Source organism: Camelina sativa, chromosome 13 (assembly GCF_030686135.1).
Source record: "Camelina sativa cultivar CO46 ecotype springtype chromosome 13, ASM3068613v1".
NCBI lineage: Eukaryota > Viridiplantae > Streptophyta > Magnoliopsida > Brassicales > Brassicaceae > Camelina > Camelina sativa.
Genome location: NC_141892.1, coordinates 25163840 through 25183235, shown reverse-complemented (window position 1 = coordinate 25183235; position 19396 = coordinate 25163840). Strand labels below are relative to the sequence as shown.

The window sequence follows — 19396 nt, the reverse complement described above, 5'->3', positions numbered from 1 at the left end:
TAAAAGTTATAAATGTATACGACAACAATTCTCATAGTTTGTAATAAATAATAAATCTAAATGACTAAAAAAACGAATACGACAATTTCGATCCCATAATCAAGGAAAACACGTCTCGACAAAAAATAAGATTTTAGGCTAAACGTTACAACTTTGTAGTTTTGCATATTATATCTGATCTATATAACGATAATTTTGTTATCCATACTTCTTTTAAACATTAGTATAAATGAATACGACAAAAACAAAATTTTATCTTTTTTAATTAATGTTTTTTAAAAATATATATTAAATTTGTTGGAATAAATTCCAAATTTTTCAAACAAAAACTTATAGCAAAAGCTTTTATATAAATACACAATTTAAATTTAACAATAATACATGTACACATTATAGCTGATTTAATTTTAAAAAATAACTGAATTATAGTAATTATATTTAGTGGAAACCTTTGAAAACTAAAAGAAACTAAAACTACTGTATGTGGTGAAACCAAGTTGGATAAAATATTATTATGGTATAGTTTAGTTGTGGAGAATAATGTATTTAATAATTATTCCCTTTTTTGTTTTAGAAAAAAAAAAGTTGGCATTTTATATAATTGTCCAAAAAGAGAAAGAGAGAGTTAGCTCCCCCGCTTGGGCAATACAGAAGCACGTATCTGTACAGATAAGGAGGTAAAGATTCTACTTGCCTTTTTTTAGGAGATTGACTCCAAAACTGGTCAAATCTTTTACTTTACCACATCAAAACACACACACTCACTCACAATTTTATTATGGTCAAACTCCCTCTGATCATTCACTTCACTATTTACACGACCAAACCATACCATATATAACAAAAAAAGGTAAATTTAAAGAATGCTCATAGCATTCAAACTTTTATAATAATGTGTCCTTTTCATATATTTTACCACAATAATTTTAATTACTATAAGTTCTGTTTGACTGTGTAACTATGGGGAACAAAATATTGGTGTAAAATCTCATACAAATTTTTAAAAGACAAAAGAAACAAATGAAGTAAAAGAAAAAGTCAAACTAAATCACCAAGTCTATCGAGGAATCCTAGTTATATTAAAAAAAAAAAAACAAAGTCTATCGAGGAATCCTAGTTATATTAAAAAAAAAAAAAACAAATCAAGAATATTTGACCAAGAACATGCAGTCGTAAAGATTCTTTTTTAAAGACGAAAAAAACCGAACCGGTTAGTTCGCAGCTACGACACAAACATATGTACCTACGTTACGATGAATGAAGAAACACTTGTTTGGGGGTTCGGTTCGTCTAAGTCTAACCGTCAGTTTTGTATAGTTGGGCACGTGTTCGCATGCCTGATGCGTCCAGTCTCCTAAAAAGTGTTTTGACTATATACATACAAACCATGCATGCTTCACCACGTGACTCTTTTTTGTAATTGAGTTTAAAAGGCCGTTACTTTTTGGCTTTCGAGGTTAATAAATTGCTCAAATCTAGTGGCGGTTACAATATGTGAAAGTTAATTTTTTTTAAAGGAAAAATACAAAAAATCTAGCAACTCTTTTTAATTCATTTTCAAATTGAATGTCTACCAAGCTATACTATTTTTGTCTTATTTTTTCGTAGAAATAATATTTTGTGTGATAACTTTTTTTGACAACAACAATACTAGAGAGGTTTAAAGCTAATGAAAGTGGATATGCTTCATAACAAACATGTCATGTCAGATTATCTGCTTTATCATTCTGCGCGCGTGGGATTAAGAGTAAAGAGAAAGAAGAGAATTCCTCCTTATTTTCCTAAATGTCCTCCAAATAAGTCGCGAACGCTGGCCACTCTGTAGGTGAAGACACCATCTTCACTAAATCGGAGCAGTCAGTAAGGAAAACAACCTCCTGATTATCCGCCCCAATCATACAACGCATCGCCCAAACGAGAGCTTCAACCTCTACATGAAGCGGGGATAGACTACGACGAAGATTGGCTGTCCCCATAGTATGAACCCCCAGAGGAGGAGAACAAAACCAACCTAGGCCTGCATACGGATCTGTCGCTTTCCAGGAACCATCTACAAAACATACAAAACGGGTTGGATATCTATCCCATATTAAACCACTATCACCGCCAGGGAGTACCCGGGGAACCGAAGGTACCGGCTCAACCACCTCCTTTATCTGTGCGAAGAACCAAGCTTTGGATTCATCCTCAGCAATCCGCAAAATCGCTTCCGGATGAGGATCCAGATTACTAAAAAATTTATCATTCCATGCCTTCCAAAGATACCACAAAACCCATGGATAAATATATGGAGTTGGTGTATCCAAGAAACGCCAAAATAGGAAATCCATATTCGTATAGACCGAATATGAAGGAAACACCTCTGGTCTCGTCAGGAACTAAGATAATGCCCACACCTGCCGTGCCGGTGGACATTCAAACAGAACATGATTAATAGTCTCTTCATGAACTCCGCATAGCGCACATTGGGTATCACAATCCAAACCACGCCGCCGAAGATTAGTGGAAACTGCCATACACCCGGTAATCACCTGCCACATGAAATGCCTAATTTTAGGGGGACACCTAACATTCCAGACAAAGGTCTGTAATGTTGTAATATGTGGACCAATGACTTTCCCCCCGGAACCAATCGCCTTTTGCTGTTGTAAAATATTGTACCCCGATTTTATTGTATAAAGGCCCGTTTTTGTGAAATGCCAGACCCACAAGTCTGACGAATCCGGCCGTCCTATAGGTAAGGCCGAAATGATGGCGACATCTTCCGACTCAAAAATGGCCGTAAACTGAGCCATGTTACAGGAATTGGTGTTCCTGTCAACGAAAAATTTAACTCGAAGTAGAGGGTCTAGATTCAACCCAATGCTTAATGCTGGTCTCAGGGATTGAGCAGGGATCCAAGGATTATTCCAAACCGAAATCGAATCGCCGGAACCTACCTGTTTAATGAGTCCTTTATGAACCAGAGAGCGAGCAGAAACTATACTCCTCCAACCATAAGATGGGGGGGTAAGACTTTATTGGATTCAAAGGATCTGAGTGTCTATAATATCTACCTTTAAAGACCTTAGCGAAAAGAGAATCTGAAACTGTAATCAACCGCCAGAGTTGCTTGGCCAACAACGCAGTATTACAGTCATCCAAACATCGGAATCCCAATCCTCCCTCCAGCTTGCTGAAACACAACCTGTCCTACGCCACCCAATGTAACCCCCGAGACTCTCCTGACGAGCTCCACCAAAAATTAGAAATCGCACTCGTTAACTTCCTCGTGACTGTTTTTGGCAGTCGAAAGCAAGACATTACAAAAGTAGGGACCGCTGTGGCCACCGACTTTATCATGAACTCTTTGCCACCTTTGGACAGAAGCCGAGCAGGCCACCCACCAGCCCGCGCTTGTAATCTTTCCTGAACAAAGAAAAATATTTTTGTCTTTGAGCCACCCAAACTATCTGGAATGCCTAAGTAGGAGCTCATGCCACCTAGATTCGTAATCCCCAAAATCCCCTTAAGCTCCTCTCGAAGAACATCCCTAGGATGACCTCACACTGTTCTTTTGAAGCACGACAGAAAAAAGACTGTCATCCGCAAACAACAAATGGGAGATCGTCGGACACGCAGTCGACACTCGAATCCCTGTAATAAGCTTAGCCGCCTCCGCCTTGCAGAAATTGGCGAGAAGCACCTCTGTGCACAGTATAAACAGATAAACCGACAAAGGGTCCCCGTGATGAAGACTCCACTGAGGCACAATAGAGCCATGTGGTTGACCATTAAGTAAGACTTTATATTGTACCGACGACACACATCACATAATCCAAGTTATCCGCTTCTCACAGAAACTGAACTTCCACAATAAATGTTCAATAAAAGCCCACTACACCCTATCATATGCCTTAATCATATCCGTTTTAATAGCCATGAACTTCTCTTTGCACGAAGGGTTAGTCCGTAATCCGTGGAACATCTCTTAAGCAATCCAAATATTATCACAGATTAACTGTCCTTCTACAAAGGCTGATTGCGTCTCGGAGACCAGAGATGGCAGGAAACCACGCAGCCGTTGGCACAAGACCTTGGAAATAATCTTATACCCAACATTACACAGACTAATAGGCCTCAATTCCGTCATCCTGGTTGGCTTGTCTACCTTAAGAATAAGACAAATGTTTGTCATATTCAACCGCATGTCAAAATTTCCCTCCTGCAAAAAGGAATTAACCAACAGTACCAAATCTGACTTAACCGTTGTCCACACATTTTGATAAAACAAAGCAGTCATCCCGTCCGGTCCCGGAGCCTTATTCGGATGCATCATAAACAAAACCTCCCTAACCTTATTTTCCGTGACCTCCTTAGTCAGGAAATCATTTATATCCCCGATGATCACATGACGAACCTCAGCTAAAGCCTCCTGGAACCCTGAGGGGTCCGAAGACGTAAATAAACCCTCAAAATAAGAAACCGCAATATTTTGGATAGTAACCTCCTCCGTAGACCAATTACCAGCTTCATCGTGGAGGCCAATAATCCGATTTCTGGCCCGATGGTGCTTCGTCTGAGCATGAAAATAGCTAGTATTTTTATCTCCAACTTTCATCCAACGGCTCCTATTCTTCTGATACGAATAAATCTCCTTGTCACGATACGCCTCTCTCAGACTCCACATTAACGCCGCGATCTCTTCTACCGTACTGGCATCATTTGTTTGAGCCGCTGCTAACCTAACTTTCAAATCTTCAATTGTTTCCCGCCCATAGGGCTTCTGCTCCTTCCTCCACCGAGATATCGCTGCACGACAGTTAATAATCTTATCGACCACCGTGGACGTTGTCGCGCCCGACTCCGACCCCCAACCCAAAGCAATTGCCCCGAACAAACCCTCTTTGTCCAACCACCATCTATCAAACCGAAACACACTCTTACCGCGTCGTACTTTATCATCAAGAGAAGCTAAAACCAGTGCATGATCGGATGCGATCCTCGGTAAATATTCTGTGAAAGAGTTACTAAACATGCTGTGCCACTCCTCATTAGCTAAGGCCTTATCCAGGCGGCATCTAATCGACTTCTTATCCCACCAACCTCTCCAAGAAAGGGTATCCCCAAGAGAGGGAAACTCAAGTAAACCACAATTCTGAATCATCGTATTAAAAGGCACAAAGGAAGAAGCATGACGCAGCTTCCCCCCGCATTTCTCATGATTACCTTTTAATTCATTAAAATCACCAATTAAAAACCAGGGTGAATTCCGGTTTAGAACAATTCGCGTTAAACGTTCCCATATCGCATCCCGGTTCTTAGGAACCGGATCACCATAAACAAAAGACAAATACACAAGTTGTCCTTTGACCTCTACTTCCACATCAATTAATCGATTAGATTCACATAAAACTGAAACATTATAAGTATTATTATAAAATAGGGCTAAACCGCCACTACAACCAACAGGCTCAACTGTTTTTAAACATGAATAACCAAAATGACCAACAAAAAGTTCCAAAAAAGAAAAAGATTGTCTAGTTTCAGAGAGAAACAAGAAATCAAGAAGATGTTTACTCCATAAATCCCTGAGATTCCAATAATCGCTTTTTTACCCAAACCCTGACAATTCCAGCTAAGAATCTTCATTTGGCGGTTTTTGGAAGAGGTGGTTTTGTACCACCCGGTGCCTCCTTCTCCACCCCCTGTGGCTTAGGATTGTTAGGAACCCCGGAGGAAGCTGTAATCTTTGGCGCAGGGCACTTCCTAGGAGTACGAACATACACATTTAACTTCTTTGACCCCAAACCCTTAAGTCCCATGATACCCTTACCCTTACCCCAAACCTTTCGAAGAGCGGTCCACTAAGGTTTCAAAGTCTAGGTCCGACACATCGGCATGAGAACCGGTAGCTAAGCAGCGACGTTTTCAGTCATATGTTCAGTACAATGATCAACATCATTCACGGGCGGTGCCAAGGAGGATGCGACTAAGGAGTCAGCTGCATTGTCGGCGGTGCGGGAAGAAGGGGAGGTGTCAAACTCTCAGGTGGTGAATGTTCCTTCTATTCCGGCTAAGGTGGTCCGTAAGGCTCTGTTTCAGGAGGAAGAAGCTGATACTAATGGAGTTATGGATCAAGAGATGTCTAAGGTTCTAGAGGAGCTGCCTTTCGTGGCTGGTATGGGGGTGTCGGAGCAAACTGGGGAACGTGTGGGGCCAAAAACGACGGAGGAGGTTGTGAGTCTCGGGTCGGGGGTAGGTGGAGATTGTGTTGTTATGGTGGTCGCGGGACTAGTGGAGGAGTGTTCGTTGGCTACCAAGGAGACAATTGATACTCGTCTCACGCAGCATGTTGAGGACACGGTGGCGGGGGGACAAGACGATTCGGGTGAACCTGATGAGGCCCAAGACTCGGATTTCTTTGGTGATACTGATCAGGCAGCGATAGAGACGGATCAGCAGATGATAGAAGGAGATACTTTGCCTAAGTAGCGCAAGGGAATGGAATATTTTGTGTGATAAGTTAAAGAAAATATGATTCATTTTCGTAATATATATATATATATATACATATATGTGGATGGATATATATATTCATCACATATTTTTACCAGAAAATTAATTATATTATATTATAAATGTTTATATGATACATAAAACTAATCAAGTACAATTATTAAAACAAATATAGGAAATTGAAAACAATTTGAATGAAGAAGTGGAAGTAATTTAAGTGGAATGCAATTCTATATATATTCATCACATATTCACATCTAACTTTATAGAAAAAAACATCAAAATCTAGCAAATATTTTGATTTTAATTTGGAAATTAAATATTTACCAAGTCTTTCATTAACATAAAATATTTACTAATTTATGATTTCTTTTGTCTAAAGTAAAATATGATTCAACTTTATAACCAAAAAAAAAGATTAAATATCAAATAAAATACTCCATTTGATTAAATATCAAATATGATTCAGTGTTTTATAACTCGAAAGGCCAAATTACCCACAAGATCTAAGAACTTCACCGACTAAAAACTATGGGTACATCCGTCTTTTGCGAAAACGAAGAAATAAATTGACAGAGATAAAATTCTATAATTAATCAAAACAAAAGGGGGGTAAATTTCGTTAAACCCTAAACGCCATTGTTATCTCCTTCACAAATTTCGTGAGATAAAGTTTGAAGCTTTAAACAAACTAGCAATACTGCAATAGTGTTGATGGTACCACCAGATCAATCTTCGTTTTACGCTTCGAAGCAATCAGGTTTTTTTTTTTTTTTTTTGGTTTCATCCTTTTTAACCCATCTTCTTCTTCTTCTTAATCTTCCGTGGGGTCAGTGGAACAAAGGATTTTTTCTTTTTGATCGGAGAGATATATTTTTCAAATTTTTACAGGTCGAACTTGGGCTTCCGATGTTGCTAATGGCTGTGGTGGTGACGAGGTTGGGGTTTTGAGTAGTGTTAAGGGTTTTAAGACATCGTCTCTGTCTTTGGCGGGAAAACCGGAATGTTGCGATGTTGATCTTGGTTTATGTGTCTCGGGTCAATCAATTTATCCAATGACTGAGAGTGTTGCGGACGGAGAAAGAATTGGGGTTAAAGAAGCTGTGAACGAGATTGTGGGTAAGTTTGAAACGGTGAATGTTGATGTTGAAGAGAAGGAGGTTGGGAATGAGATAATTTCTTATGAAACTGAGAAAGAGGAAATTAGGGAGAGGGTGAGTGAGAACAATGTAAGGGGTGTGGAATATGGTATGCCCTGCTGTGATGAGGTGAAAAGGGTAGATGTTTTAGTGTCTGATGATGATCGAACCAAAGAGGAGAAGTGTCTGTTTGATGAAATAGTCGATGATGACGACAATATTGATCAGGTTGTAGAAGAAGAAGAGGCTATGAAGTTAAGAAACTTCATTGTGGACTTATTAACCGCAGAATCTTTGCATGTTGATGTGGTTGATAAGACCACATTGGATATTCAGGAGACTGTTTCTACACCTGAGTGTAGCGCTGAAGACTTGAAAATCGAACATGCTTCTTCAAGAGAAGGTGTTGTGGGGGTTGATGGGTCTGAAAGTAATGAAGAAACTCCAGAGATGATATTTGGGAGTTCAAAATCTGGAGAACAGTTCTTGAAAGAGTTGGAAAAGGTTTTCACCGATTCTGATGAGGAAGTGGATACGAATGATGACGGTGAGGAGAAAACGTTTGATTCTGCAGCTTTGGCTGCGTTTCTACAGGCGGCCACCAGTGCAAGTGGTAATTTTACCATGTCACAGGATGTAATGAAGCTTTTCTCTATGGAACCTCCAGCTGGTCTGGGTTCTTCTTTAAGACTTCCTAACCGTTCCAGCATCTTTCCCAGTCTAAAAGTTGCAGTGAGTGAAGAGAGTGAGATTAACTTGAGCGAGGAAGAGAGAGATAAGTTGGAAAAATTGCAGAGTATGCGTGTAAAATATTTGCGTCTAGTGTATAGGTTGGGGCAGTCTGTAGAAGAATCAATAGCAGCAAAGGTTCTTCACAATCTTGCATTTCTTACGTTGAGGCATTCTGGTCATTCATTCAGTATTGATGCTGCAAAGAAGATGGCTATGGAGTCTGAGGCTGAGGGAAAAGACGATTTAAATTTCTCTCTGAACATACTGGTCCTTGGAAAATCTGGAGTAGGAAAAAGTGCTACGATAAATTCTATCTTGGGCGATCAGAAGGCATCTATTCATGCATTTGAACCATCCACCACTTCGGTTCAAGAAATTTCTAGAACGGTGGGTGGTGTCAAAATCACAATCATCGATACTCCGGGGTTAAAGTCTTCTGTCATGGATCAAAGTGCCAACTCCAAAATGTTGTCTTCTGTGAAGAAGATGATGAAAAAGTTTCCCCCTGATGTGGTTCTTTATGTTGATCGTCTGGATTCTCAGAATAGAGGGTTGGACGATATACCCTTGCTAAAGACGATTACTGCTTCTCTTGGTACATCCATATTGAAAAACGCCATAGTCACTTTGACACATGCTGGTTCTGCCCCTCCTGATGGCCAATCTGGTACTCCTTTGAGCTATGATGTGTTTGTACAACAGTGCTCACATATTGTTCAACAGTCTATTGGACAAGCCGTTGGTGACTTACGTGTGATAAACCCACGATTAATGAATGAAGTTTCTCTTGTAGAGAACCGGGAGGGAGTGAAGGTCCTCCCGAACGGCCAAACTTGGAGACCTCAACTGTTGCTTTTGTGCTACTCTAAGAAAGTTATTTCAGACGCAAATTCTCTATTGAAGAAGCTTCAAGAAGAACCATTGGACCATCGTAAGATATTTGGTTTCCAAGTTCGACCATTGCGTCTCCCTAACTTGTTGTCTTGGCTGTTGCAGTCTCGTGCACATCCTAAGCTCCCTGCAAATGAAGGTGTTGATTCTGATATTGAAATTGATGATGTATCTGATTCTGAGCAGGAAGATGGGGAAGATGACGAGTATGACGAGTTGCCACCTTTTAAGCCTCTTCGAAAAACCCAACTTGCAAAACTCTCAAAGGAACAGAGAAAGGCATATTTCGAGGAGTATGATTACCGGATAAAGCTCCTGCAGAAGAAACAATGGAGGGAGGATTTGACGAGGATGAGAGAAATAAAGAAAAACGGGAAGAAGAAGAAGAAGGTAGCTGAAAGTGAGTATTATCATTATGAAGAAGAAGAAGAGGCTCCACCTGCATGGGCTCCTCCTGTTGTATTACCTGATATCGTCTTGCCACCGTCATTTGACAGTGATCAGTCAGCTTATCGTTACCGTTCTCTGGAATCTTCTTCCCAGCTTATTACCAAGTCAGTGTTCGACTCCCAAGGCTGGGACAATGACTGTGGACTTGACTGTGTTATCGCAGAAAGGAGCCTTGCCGTAGCTAAACAGTTCCCGGCCGCAGTTACTGCCCAAGTGACAAAGGACAAGAAAGAGTTCAACATCCTTCTAGACTCGTCTATCTGTGCTAAGCACGGGGACAATGGATCTACGATGGCAGGGCTTCTTATCCAAGGAAGCGAGCAACTAATGTATTTGTTGAAAGGAGAAACCAAGTTCAAAGACTCAAAGAGGGGGAAGATGACTATTGGAGGGTTAGTTGCATTGGTTGATGGGAACATTCCTTTTGGTTTTAAAATGGAGAAACAGATGGCTGACGGGAAAAGGCTTGTCCTCGTGGGAAATGGAGGGACGATGCGGTCACAAGGAGGAGAAACAGCTTTTGAAGCAAACATCGAGGCTAGACTTAGAGAAGCTGATTTTCCAATAGGACAAAACCAATCCCATGCGGGAATGTCTCTAACTATGTCGAAAGATGATCTAACCGCCACAGCCAATGTACGATCTCAAATATCTGTAGGAAGACAAAGTTAACAGGTGTTGCAAGTCTTGACACCAAGAGGACTGGGCGTTTCAGTGTTCGAGCCAGCAGCTCAGATCAGTTGCAGCTTGCCTTGATGGCCGTTCTTCGGCTCGCCATGTCCATCTACAAGAGGATTATTCAAACTAAAGAGACTGACATTGATCTTTAGGATTTAGTTCTATTTAGTGTCACTAATTCATATATTTATTAAGAGAATCTTCCTAATTTTCTAATTATGGTTTTGCCAATTTCGATTGAAATTCATTATTATATCAAAGAGTTGGACTTTTATTGGATTTCATATTATAAATAATGAGAAGGAGCCCAAAGAATAACTCAATAATGGACGACAATGAAGTAGAGAATTTGAGAGCAGCTTTTGGAGATTCGTCCGATGACGACGATGTCGTAGATCAAGCAATCGGAGATACGACGGTGTGGGAGCGAGTGGAGGAGATCAATGGTTTATGGCTCTGTAGAAACTTTCTCTCTTCCGCTCACCAGTCTGTTTTGCTCTCCGCCATTCTCAGCGGTAGGGTATCTTTGGGCTCTTCTTTGGTTTCCATATTCTAATTCTTGTTTCGCTAAATTTTGTTTGTTTTAATTTTTTTTCAGAAGGTTGGTTCGTTGAAGATTCAATTAACCAGGTACAAAACCTCAGCCACCTGTTTCGTTGATTTGCCATGATTAGTTTAGTTTCTCACTAGTTAAGCTGGATTTTTAAACTCTTAGAACCTTATTTCTATGGAAATTGATCGATTTCAGTGATAATATATTGATTATAGTGAGTGGATAGTTTTTTTTTTTTAAGTGATTGGAACACTTAGAGCCAAATTGAATGGTTTCTGTTTATTTCTGATTCTTGGGTTTTACGTGTGATGCTTCTTGGATTGAAGTATGAGATGATGATACATAAACAGAGAAACTTAAGCTTCTTCTTTTTTTTTTTTTTTTTTTTGGGACAGGCGATGAGATTTGGTGATCTCCCTTCATGGGCAATCGAACTATCTGATCTCATCCGTGAGACTGTGGAATCTGTTGATCTTCGAGTGTTGCCTTCTGATTTGCTGTGGAGAGAACCTCTTTTCGACCAGCTTATTGTTAATTTATACCAACCAGGTGAGGTACGTCACATTTCACTTCTTTTCTAGAGGAACCAATAGATAACGAGCAGCTTGTTACGGTTTCGAAAAGGACTAGAAGTAGATGTTTTAAGAGTTGCAAAATAGATAGATGATTTATTCAGACATGTTTCATACAGTTTAGAAGAAGCCAATAGAGTAACAACTTGTTATGGTTTCTTGGAGCATTACAATCAAATGGTTTAAGAGAGTTGCACAACTATTGAAAGCTAATAATCGGTCAAACTGTCAAAGACAGCATTAAGATGCCAAATGCAAAAAAAAACTGAATGATCTTATAATGGGATATTGCAAAAGCTAGAAGAAAAGGTTTCCTGGACCGTTTCAGTTAGATTGTTTAAGAGAGTTGCATAATGGGTGAAAACAATATCAGTCATGGAATATTCAGACATTAGATCAAACATAATATGACAATGCAATTATGCAATGTTCTTTTAACAGGGGATTTGTGCACATGTTGATCTGCTGCGTTTTGAAGATGGAATTGCCATTCTCTCTCTGGAATCACCTTGCGTGATGCGGTTCAGTCCCGCAGAAAAGGAAGAAGAAGAAGATGAATACGTAGATGTTTTGTTGAACCCGGGATCTCTTATTCTCATGTCTGGAGAAGCTCGGTATCAATGGAAACACGAGATCAATCGAAAGCAGAATGGGTTTCAGGTATGGCAAGGAGAAGAAATTGATCAGAAACGAAGAATCTCCATTACCTTGAGAAAGCTATGTCAAGCTTAAGGGTGTGTGAAGCTACTTTAAATTCATTCATTATCTAGAGGACATTGATTTGTAACTTTGATTAGTTCATAAGAACTATAATGTTTATACTAGTTGTTAATCCTCATATCTTACATTGATTAAGTATTTTATTGTTATCAACTCTTTTGTTGAAAATTGTTTCAAATATCGTATCATAGAAAACGATATCTGTATATAGTTTGATAATTTGAAGTAGAAATTTTCGATTAGGGCACTTTAATTTATAATATAAGAGAATGTAAGAGAATTATTAATAAGAATAGTAAAATAATAAAACATAATATGATTTTTATTCACAATTTTAATACAAACTTTTTCTTCTGTATATGTTGATATAATTTTTTTCCCTTTTTTTTTTTGTATATATAGTGTGAATTCGCTTATATTTTATTGGACAAGTGTAATAAGATATTCAACAACAGTCATATATACAAATTTTTCTTTTTCTTTTTCCTGTCGTTTTTTTTAGTTATGTATATATAAATGGAAAAATACTTTGGCAAAAATAAATGAGTTAAAAAGAATGAGAGCGAAATTTTGAAAAATATATAATAAAAGAAACTGGTAAATTAAATCTTTATAATCTCTAAAACAACTTCATTCATTTTTTAATTCAAATATTCACACAAATTATAAATCTTAAATTTTTGTCAAATATCAAAAACTAAATATAAAAAAAATTAAAATCTTAAATATTGTTACATATCAAAAACTAATTGAAAAAGATATCAAAGAATAATAAATTCAAACAGAAAAAAAAAACTACTAACCTCTAATTAGTAATTTAACTAACTGAACAAGTTGAAAATATTTTGCTATTTATGCTCCTCCTTCTTTTCAACTAGTTTTTTATATATATACTCCATAAAACAACACTATTACGAGTTTTTCCACTAAAACTACCAAAAAAAAAAAATGACGAGTTGACTTTTCAACGGTGTTAGATTTATAACTTTTTTTTAAAAATTATACTTAATAGACCTATAACTGCATCAACGGTCAAGATCATTGATCACAAATCACACGCTGTAAGATCTGACCACGTGTGACAAACACTACTAACACAGCACTACTATCACCGACAATTAAGTGAAATCGGACAATATTGACTGTCATGTCCAAAAAACACAAAATCTCTTTCTCTTTCTCTCTCTTGTACTCCGTAAGTAACTTTTGATTTAAATTTTTTAACAGTGTTGTTAATCACAAATTCGAATCTCTTACATTAATGGAAACTCAGATCTTCTCTTAATAAACACACAGAAGCACAGATCTTTCACAGAAGAAACTCTAAGAAGAAAGAAAGAAAGATGATTGAGAGGTGTTTAGGAGCTTACCGGTGCCGGAGAATCCAAAGAGCTTTCCGCCAATTAAAGGTAACGATCCTCTGCCTCGTTCTTACCGTAGTCGTCCTCCGCAGCACGATCGGCGCCGGTAAATTCGGTACTCCGGAGCAAGATCTCGACGAGATCCGTCAACATTTCTACACACGCAAACGAGGTGAGCCTCACCGTGTCCTCGAAGAAATCCAGACCGGAGGAGATTCTTCCGCCGGCGACGGTGGTGGTGGTGGTAACTCCGGCGGGAGTAATAACTACGAGACCTTTGACATCAACAAGATATTCGTTGACGAAGGTGTGGAAGAGAAACCCGACCCGAACAAACCTTACACTCTCGGACCCAAGATTTCAGATTGGGATGAGCAGAGATCTGATTGGTTAGCTAAGAACCCTAGCTTCCCTAATTTCATCGGACCTAACAAGCCACGTGTTCTTTTGGTTACTGGTTCGGCGCCAAAACCGTGTGAGAACCCTGTCGGTGACCACTATCTTTTGAAATCCATCAAGAACAAGATCGATTATTGTAGGTTACACGGGATTGAGATCTTTTACAACATGGCTCTTCTCGATGCGGAGATGGCTGGTTTCTGGGCCAAGCTTCCGTTGATTAGGAAGCTTTTGTTGTCACACCCTGAGATTGAGTTCCTTTGGTGGATGGATAGTGATGCTATGTTTACTGATATGGCCTTTGAGCTTCCATGGGAGAGGTATAAAGATTACAATCTTGTGATGCACGGGTGGAATGAGATGGTTTATGATCAGAAGAACTGGATTGGGTTGAACACTGGGAGTTTCTTGCTTAGGAACAATCAATGGGCGCTTGATTTGCTTGATACTTGGGCTCCTATGGGTCCTAAAGGGAAGATCCGTGAGGAAGCTGGTAAGGTTTTGACCCGTGAGCTCAAGGATAGGCCTGTCTTCGAAGCTGATGATCAGTCTGCTATGGTTTATTTGTTGGCTACTCAGCGAGATGCTTGGGGAAATAAGGTAAGAACTGAAACTTGTGAACTTGATTCCATTTCAGTATTTTGTTTGATGTGGAAAAAAAAATTTCTAAATTGGGAAATTTTAGTCTACACGTCTCTTGATCACTTAAAGATCTTTTTGTTTTTGCTAACAAATCACAATGTGCGTTACTTCTTGTCAGTTTATAACATCTCTATCACATAAAAGATCATTTTTTTTGCTCATAAATCACAATGTGAGTCGCATCTTGTCGGTTTTTAACATCTCTTCATCACGTAAAGATCATTCCTTTGCTTACAAATAACAATGTGAGTTGCATCTTGTGGTTTATCATGTCTCTTAATCATATAAAATCACAATGTGAGTTGCATCTTGTGGTTTCAAACATTCTGTGTGAAGTCTATTATTGAAGTAAAGTAGTAGACTCGAATCTTTGCTTGGTTTGGGGGTTTTGTTGAACTACTCATTTGAGCTGCTGTATATATTGTTGTAGGTGTACCTAGAAAGCGGATACTATCTTCACGGTTACTGGGGGATTCTCGTGGACCGATATGAAGAAATGATAGAGAACTACCACCCGGGTCTAGGCGATCACAGATGGCCATTGGTGACTCACTTTGTCGGTTGCAAACCGTGTGGGAAGTTTGGTGATTATCCGGTGGAACGGTGTCTAAAACAAATGGACAGAGCCTTTAACTTTGGGGATAACCAGATTCTGCAAATCTATGGTTTCACTCACAAATCTTTGGCTAGTCGCAAAGTCAAGAGAGTGCGAAACGAAACTAGCAATCCATTGGAGATGAAAGACGAGCTTGGGTTGCTTCACCCGGCGTTTAAGGCGGTTAAGGTACAAACCAATCAAGTTTGAATCGGAACTGCGTCTAGGATTTGTGTTCTGTTTCTTGCAATATTTATGTCTGGTCTTGTGTCTTTGCTTGTTGTTGTACTAAGATGGATGATAAAAAGTATTGTGCAGAGACATCAGTTTATTCTTTGGTTTTTACTTTTGGTCTCTACGTCTAGAGAGTTTTCTATATCGAAATCAAAATGTTGCCTTTCTTCTTTGTAATCCCATTAGAACTTGAGATTTTGTAGCTTCATGGATCAATAATCTATGTTAATTCAAGAATACTTCTTTTTTTCTTTAACCTGATCTCAATCTTTTTTGGTCCGATTTCAAATTTAAGTCAATCTATAAACAAACAACTATTGATTTTTAGTATACAAAATGTAAAAATTTAATATTGAGTTGGAATAGTTTTAAGATCATGATCGCAAGTTTGTGTAGTTCTTTTAAGAGTTTGAATTCAGAACATAAAATGTGGCATGTGGTCAGATTCATTTGCAGTATGGGGGGGGGGGGGGGGGGGGGGGGATTTTAAAAAGATTTGTTGTGTCTGAATATCTTTAATTGCTCTTAACTAGAGTATATATATATCACATAGAATTAGCAATTTTGGATTACGAACAAACATTCGGGCTATTTGTAGGCCTTATATAAGCCCATTAACATGTGGAAACGATAATCTCGGCCTGATTATTGGAATCCATAATATATACAAGAAGGGATCCCATACAAGAATCCAAATCAAACAAAAAAAAATCATAGATAATGGTGGAAATAAATATTTATTTAAGGAAAATATTGTGTGGCCAAGCAATTTTCGGGTAGGAAGAATCAACAAAGATACAAAAAAGATTTATTTTCTTCTTTATAAAAACGCAATCTCAAATGTTATCTCGTCTTTTGGTTGTTGTTTTGTAGGTGTGTGTGTGTTTGGTTTTTTGGTTTTTAGTAAAGAGAAGATATAACAAAACCCTCATTCTGGTGACTTTTAAAACCCTAGATTTGGTGAGCCTATCAAAACATATTCCATTGAGGAAGATATTAACATTTGGAGAATTTTAAATAATAAAAGCAAACTATCAAATAGTAAATACTTTCCCAAGAAAAGTGATAAAATATCAACATTCTTCTTCTATTTTAAATATAAAAAAATATCGGAATTCTTCATATAAACTCTATAAATAAATAAAAAATACACATTTTTTTCAATTTTTAACCACAACTTAATAATTTCCTCGTAAAAAACTTATAAACTCTTTGACCAAAAAAAAAAAACTTGTAAACTCTTCGTTTACAAAGAGTTTTCCAAGTTGCAATTGATTTCTGTCCGAATGGAAAAGGAATCCCTTGTTTGGGCTTAGGACTCTCTTATTCACAAAGAGATTTCATTTCTTTGAGAATATAGAGCTTTGTTTGGAAAAACACTTTCCCACTTGCTATTTTCATCCGAATTATCTCCTTTTGGTGACTTATTTTCGCGAATCCATTACAAACGATAGGTTTGCTTGAGGTTTTCTTGGTGTGAACAGTAATTCTGGGTTCTAAAGTTTCAGGGTTTCCTTTTGGTTTTTGAGACGTGTGTGTGCAGATCTATCTTGTCCAGGGGTTTTCAAGGGCTTTTATTAGAGATTTATAGTTGGGGAAGATGTCAGCAGCGATGGATCAAGCGTTGATGGCGATGTCCTTAGAAGAGGAGGATATACCGTTTACTCTCCCAGATCTGCCAGAGTTCAGCTCTTGTGAAAGGAATTATCTTAGTCTCATCGGAAGAATTTTAAATCCGAAGTGCCAATCAGTATCTGGAGTAGTATTCGATATGCCAAGAAAATGGCAGAAGGGTGATAGAATTAGAGGAATAGCGCTGTCAAAGGAAAGATTTCAGTTTATCTTCCAGAATGAACATGATCTAGAAGATGTTTTGAATAAGGGATTTCAGACATATAACGACTGGGGTCTGATAATGGAGAGATGGACCGAACATCCTGCAGCAGATTCACTTCAGTTTACTACTCTTTGGGTGCAGATCCGGAATATCCCCATTAACCATTATACGGCTCCTGCGATTACGGCAATTGGAGAGTTAGCTGGTCAAGTACTTCACGTAGCATTTGATCCGTCGCGAGCTCAAGGCAAAGAGTATGTTAGAGTTCAAATTCGTTTTGATGTCTCCAAGCCTCTAAGGAAATCAAAGGTGATAGGTCTTCCCAACAATAAATCATAAATCTTCTTTAACTACGAGAAAGTTCAAAAGAGATGCTTTAAGTGCCAACGCTTATCTCATGAAGTTGATTTCTGTCCTATTCTGATAAAGAACCGAGAAGACATTGTGCTGGCTAGAAGAATGGGACTGGCCACTCCAAAGGCAAATCCCCTTACCATTCTTAAAGAAGCAGACCCTCTGTTCAGTGTCTTAAGAGAAGATCAAGTGGGTATAAACCCCCTTTCTGGACGTCCCAAGATTGCCCCAGAAGTGCTGGAAGGCATGAGGCAATATCTCCTGTCTGCTAATGGAGAAGAAAGATCAGTTAAGGAAGATAGAGTCAGGAAAACGGTTGGTGAAGCAGAAAAATCCCCTTTTACCCAGAAATCTACTCTCAGTCTAGAACCAATTCCAATTATCTCCCATAATGTGGATATTGGTAAAGGTAGAACCTTTGGATATGATTCTGCTGAATCTTCATCAAAAACAATGCTGATACATGAAGATGAGTCACCTACAGAGGTGTCGGCTCAGAGGATTGTTGGTTTTTCAGGAAGGAATGCTTACTCTGTTTCAGATTCTATTGATTATTATAATCAGGATGCTACTGGTGTTTCTGTTCCCTTCTTGGCTAGTTCTTCGGTGAATAGGATAGGTTTCTCTGAAACTAGTCCTTCCGGCTCTAGCCAAAAGAAACAGAAACCAAGAAAGAGGCAGCAAAAAAGAGCAAGATTACTAAAAGGCAAAGATCTGTCAAAATCGATTGGGGAGGGCGTGAAGTCCATTGGTCTGACTATTGGAAAAGTGGAAAAGAGGAAAGCAAGGGAGGATTTGGATGGTGAACCCAGTGCTGTTAAGGCAAAATCACTAATGGTAGTCCCAAAGGAGGGACTGTCCACCATTTGATGAGCATTCTAAGCTGGAATTGCCAGGGATTGGGGCGGCCTCAAGATCTGACAATTCCTCGTCTCATGGAATTGCGTAAAAAACACTTCCCTGAGGTAATGTTCTTGATGAAAACGATGAACTGTAAGGATGTTATTGTAGATATTCAAGTCTGGCTTGGTTATGAGAATGTATATACTGTGGACCCTGTTGGAACCTGTGGTGGGTTAGCTTTTTGGAAAAAGAGTGTAGATATATCGGTGTACTATGAGGATAAGAATCTACTAGACTTAGCTGTACAGTTTGGAGAGTATAGTTTTTTCCTTACCTGCGTTTATGGGAATCCCAATTTCTGCTATAGACACCAAGTTTGGGAAAGACTGACAAGATTTGGGTTATCTAGAAAAGGAAACTGGTGTATGATTGGGGATTTCAACGAGATTTTAAACAATGAAGAAAAACTCGGTGGTCCAAGAAGAAGAGATAACTCTTTTCTACCATTCTCTACCATGCTTAAAGACTGTGGAATGTTGGAGCTTCCTAGTTCTGGCAATGGATTCACTTGGGGAGGGCGTAGGGGAACCCACTGGATACAAAGTAAGTTGGATAGATGCTTTGCTAATAAGGACTGGGTGTCGTGTTTCCCTGCGGCTAATCAAGCTTTTCTCCCCAAAAGAGGATCTGACCACAGACCAGTATTGGTAAGTCTTGTCTCTTCGCAAGATTTATACAGAGGATCTTTTAGATTTGACAAGAGATTGCTACACAAGCCAGGAGTTAAAGAAGCGATAAGCATGGTATGGAGGCAATCTGCTATTTCGGCTCCAGCTCCAGTTTCACAGAGAATTAGAGACTGTAGAAGAGTGCTTAGTAAGTGGAAGAAGGAGAATGA

At 38.8% G+C, this 19396-nt stretch overlaps 4 protein-coding genes and 2 pseudogenes across 9 annotated transcripts; 4 read left to right on the top strand and 2 right to left on the bottom strand.

Moving 5' to 3' along the window:
• Window positions 1–1781: 1781 nt before the first annotated feature.
• On the bottom strand, window positions 1782–2330 carry LOC147929997 (uncharacterized). The gene has a single exon (XM_087480816.1). The coding sequence runs from the start codon at window positions 2328–2330 to the stop codon at window positions 1782–1784; it is 549 nt and encodes a 182-aa protein (XP_087336942.1).
• A 48-nt stretch (window positions 2331–2378) lies between these two features.
• Window positions 2379–5804, bottom strand: LOC147929996 (uncharacterized). The gene is made up of 7 exons (XM_087480815.1): window positions 5663–5804; window positions 4337–5394; window positions 4076–4204; window positions 3548–3742; window positions 3307–3408; window positions 3135–3224; window positions 2379–2939 (listed from the first exon to the last, which is right to left on the bottom strand). The coding sequence occupies exons 1-7, from the start codon at window positions 5802–5804 to the stop codon at window positions 2379–2381; spliced, it is 2277 nt and encodes a 758-aa protein (XP_087336941.1).
• A 1295-nt stretch (window positions 5805–7099) lies between these two features.
• Window positions 7100–10667, top strand: LOC104737515 (translocase of chloroplast 159, chloroplastic-like; annotated as a pseudogene). Its single transcript, XR_015577899.1, has 2 exons — window positions 7100–7258; window positions 7390–10667. The product of XR_015577899.1 is annotated as a translocase of chloroplast 159, chloroplastic-like (transcript).
• Window positions 10668–10681: 14 nt separating this feature from the next.
• Window positions 10682–12428, top strand: LOC104737516 (uncharacterized protein P8A3.02c-like). 4 transcript variants are annotated; one of them, XM_087481169.1, is made up of 4 exons: window positions 10682–10903; window positions 10990–11018; window positions 11337–11490; window positions 11955–12428. In XM_087481169.1, exons 1-4 carry the CDS (start codon window positions 10684–10686, stop codon window positions 11972–11974), a joined length of 423 nt encoding a protein of 140 aa, XP_087337295.1. In that variant the 5' UTR covers window positions 10682–10683; the 3' UTR covers window positions 11975–12428. The 4 variants fall into 4 exon arrangements, with proteins under 4 accessions (XP_087337295.1, XP_087337293.1, XP_087337294.1 ...); XM_087481167.1 differs by having other exon boundaries at window positions 11337–11495; XM_087481168.1 differs by having other exon boundaries at window positions 10987–11018.
• A 905-nt stretch (window positions 12429–13333) lies between these two features.
• Window positions 13334–15720, top strand: LOC104737514 (xyloglucan 6-xylosyltransferase 2). 2 transcript variants are annotated; one of them, XM_010457719.3, is made up of 3 exons: window positions 13334–13428; window positions 13530–14593; window positions 15066–15720. In XM_010457719.3, the coding sequence occupies exons 2-3, from the start codon at window positions 13577–13579 to the stop codon at window positions 15438–15440; spliced, it is 1392 nt and encodes a 463-aa protein (XP_010456021.1). In that variant the 5' UTR covers window positions 13334–13428; window positions 13530–13576; the 3' UTR covers window positions 15441–15720. The 2 variants fall into 2 exon arrangements, with proteins under 2 accessions (XP_010456021.1, XP_087337291.1); XM_087481165.1 differs by lacking the exon at window positions 13334–13428 and having other exon boundaries at window positions 13432–14593.
• A 1344-nt stretch (window positions 15721–17064) lies between these two features.
• LOC147929995 (uncharacterized) lies at window positions 17065–18525 on the top strand (annotated as a pseudogene).
• Window positions 18526–19396: the final 871 nt, after the last annotated feature.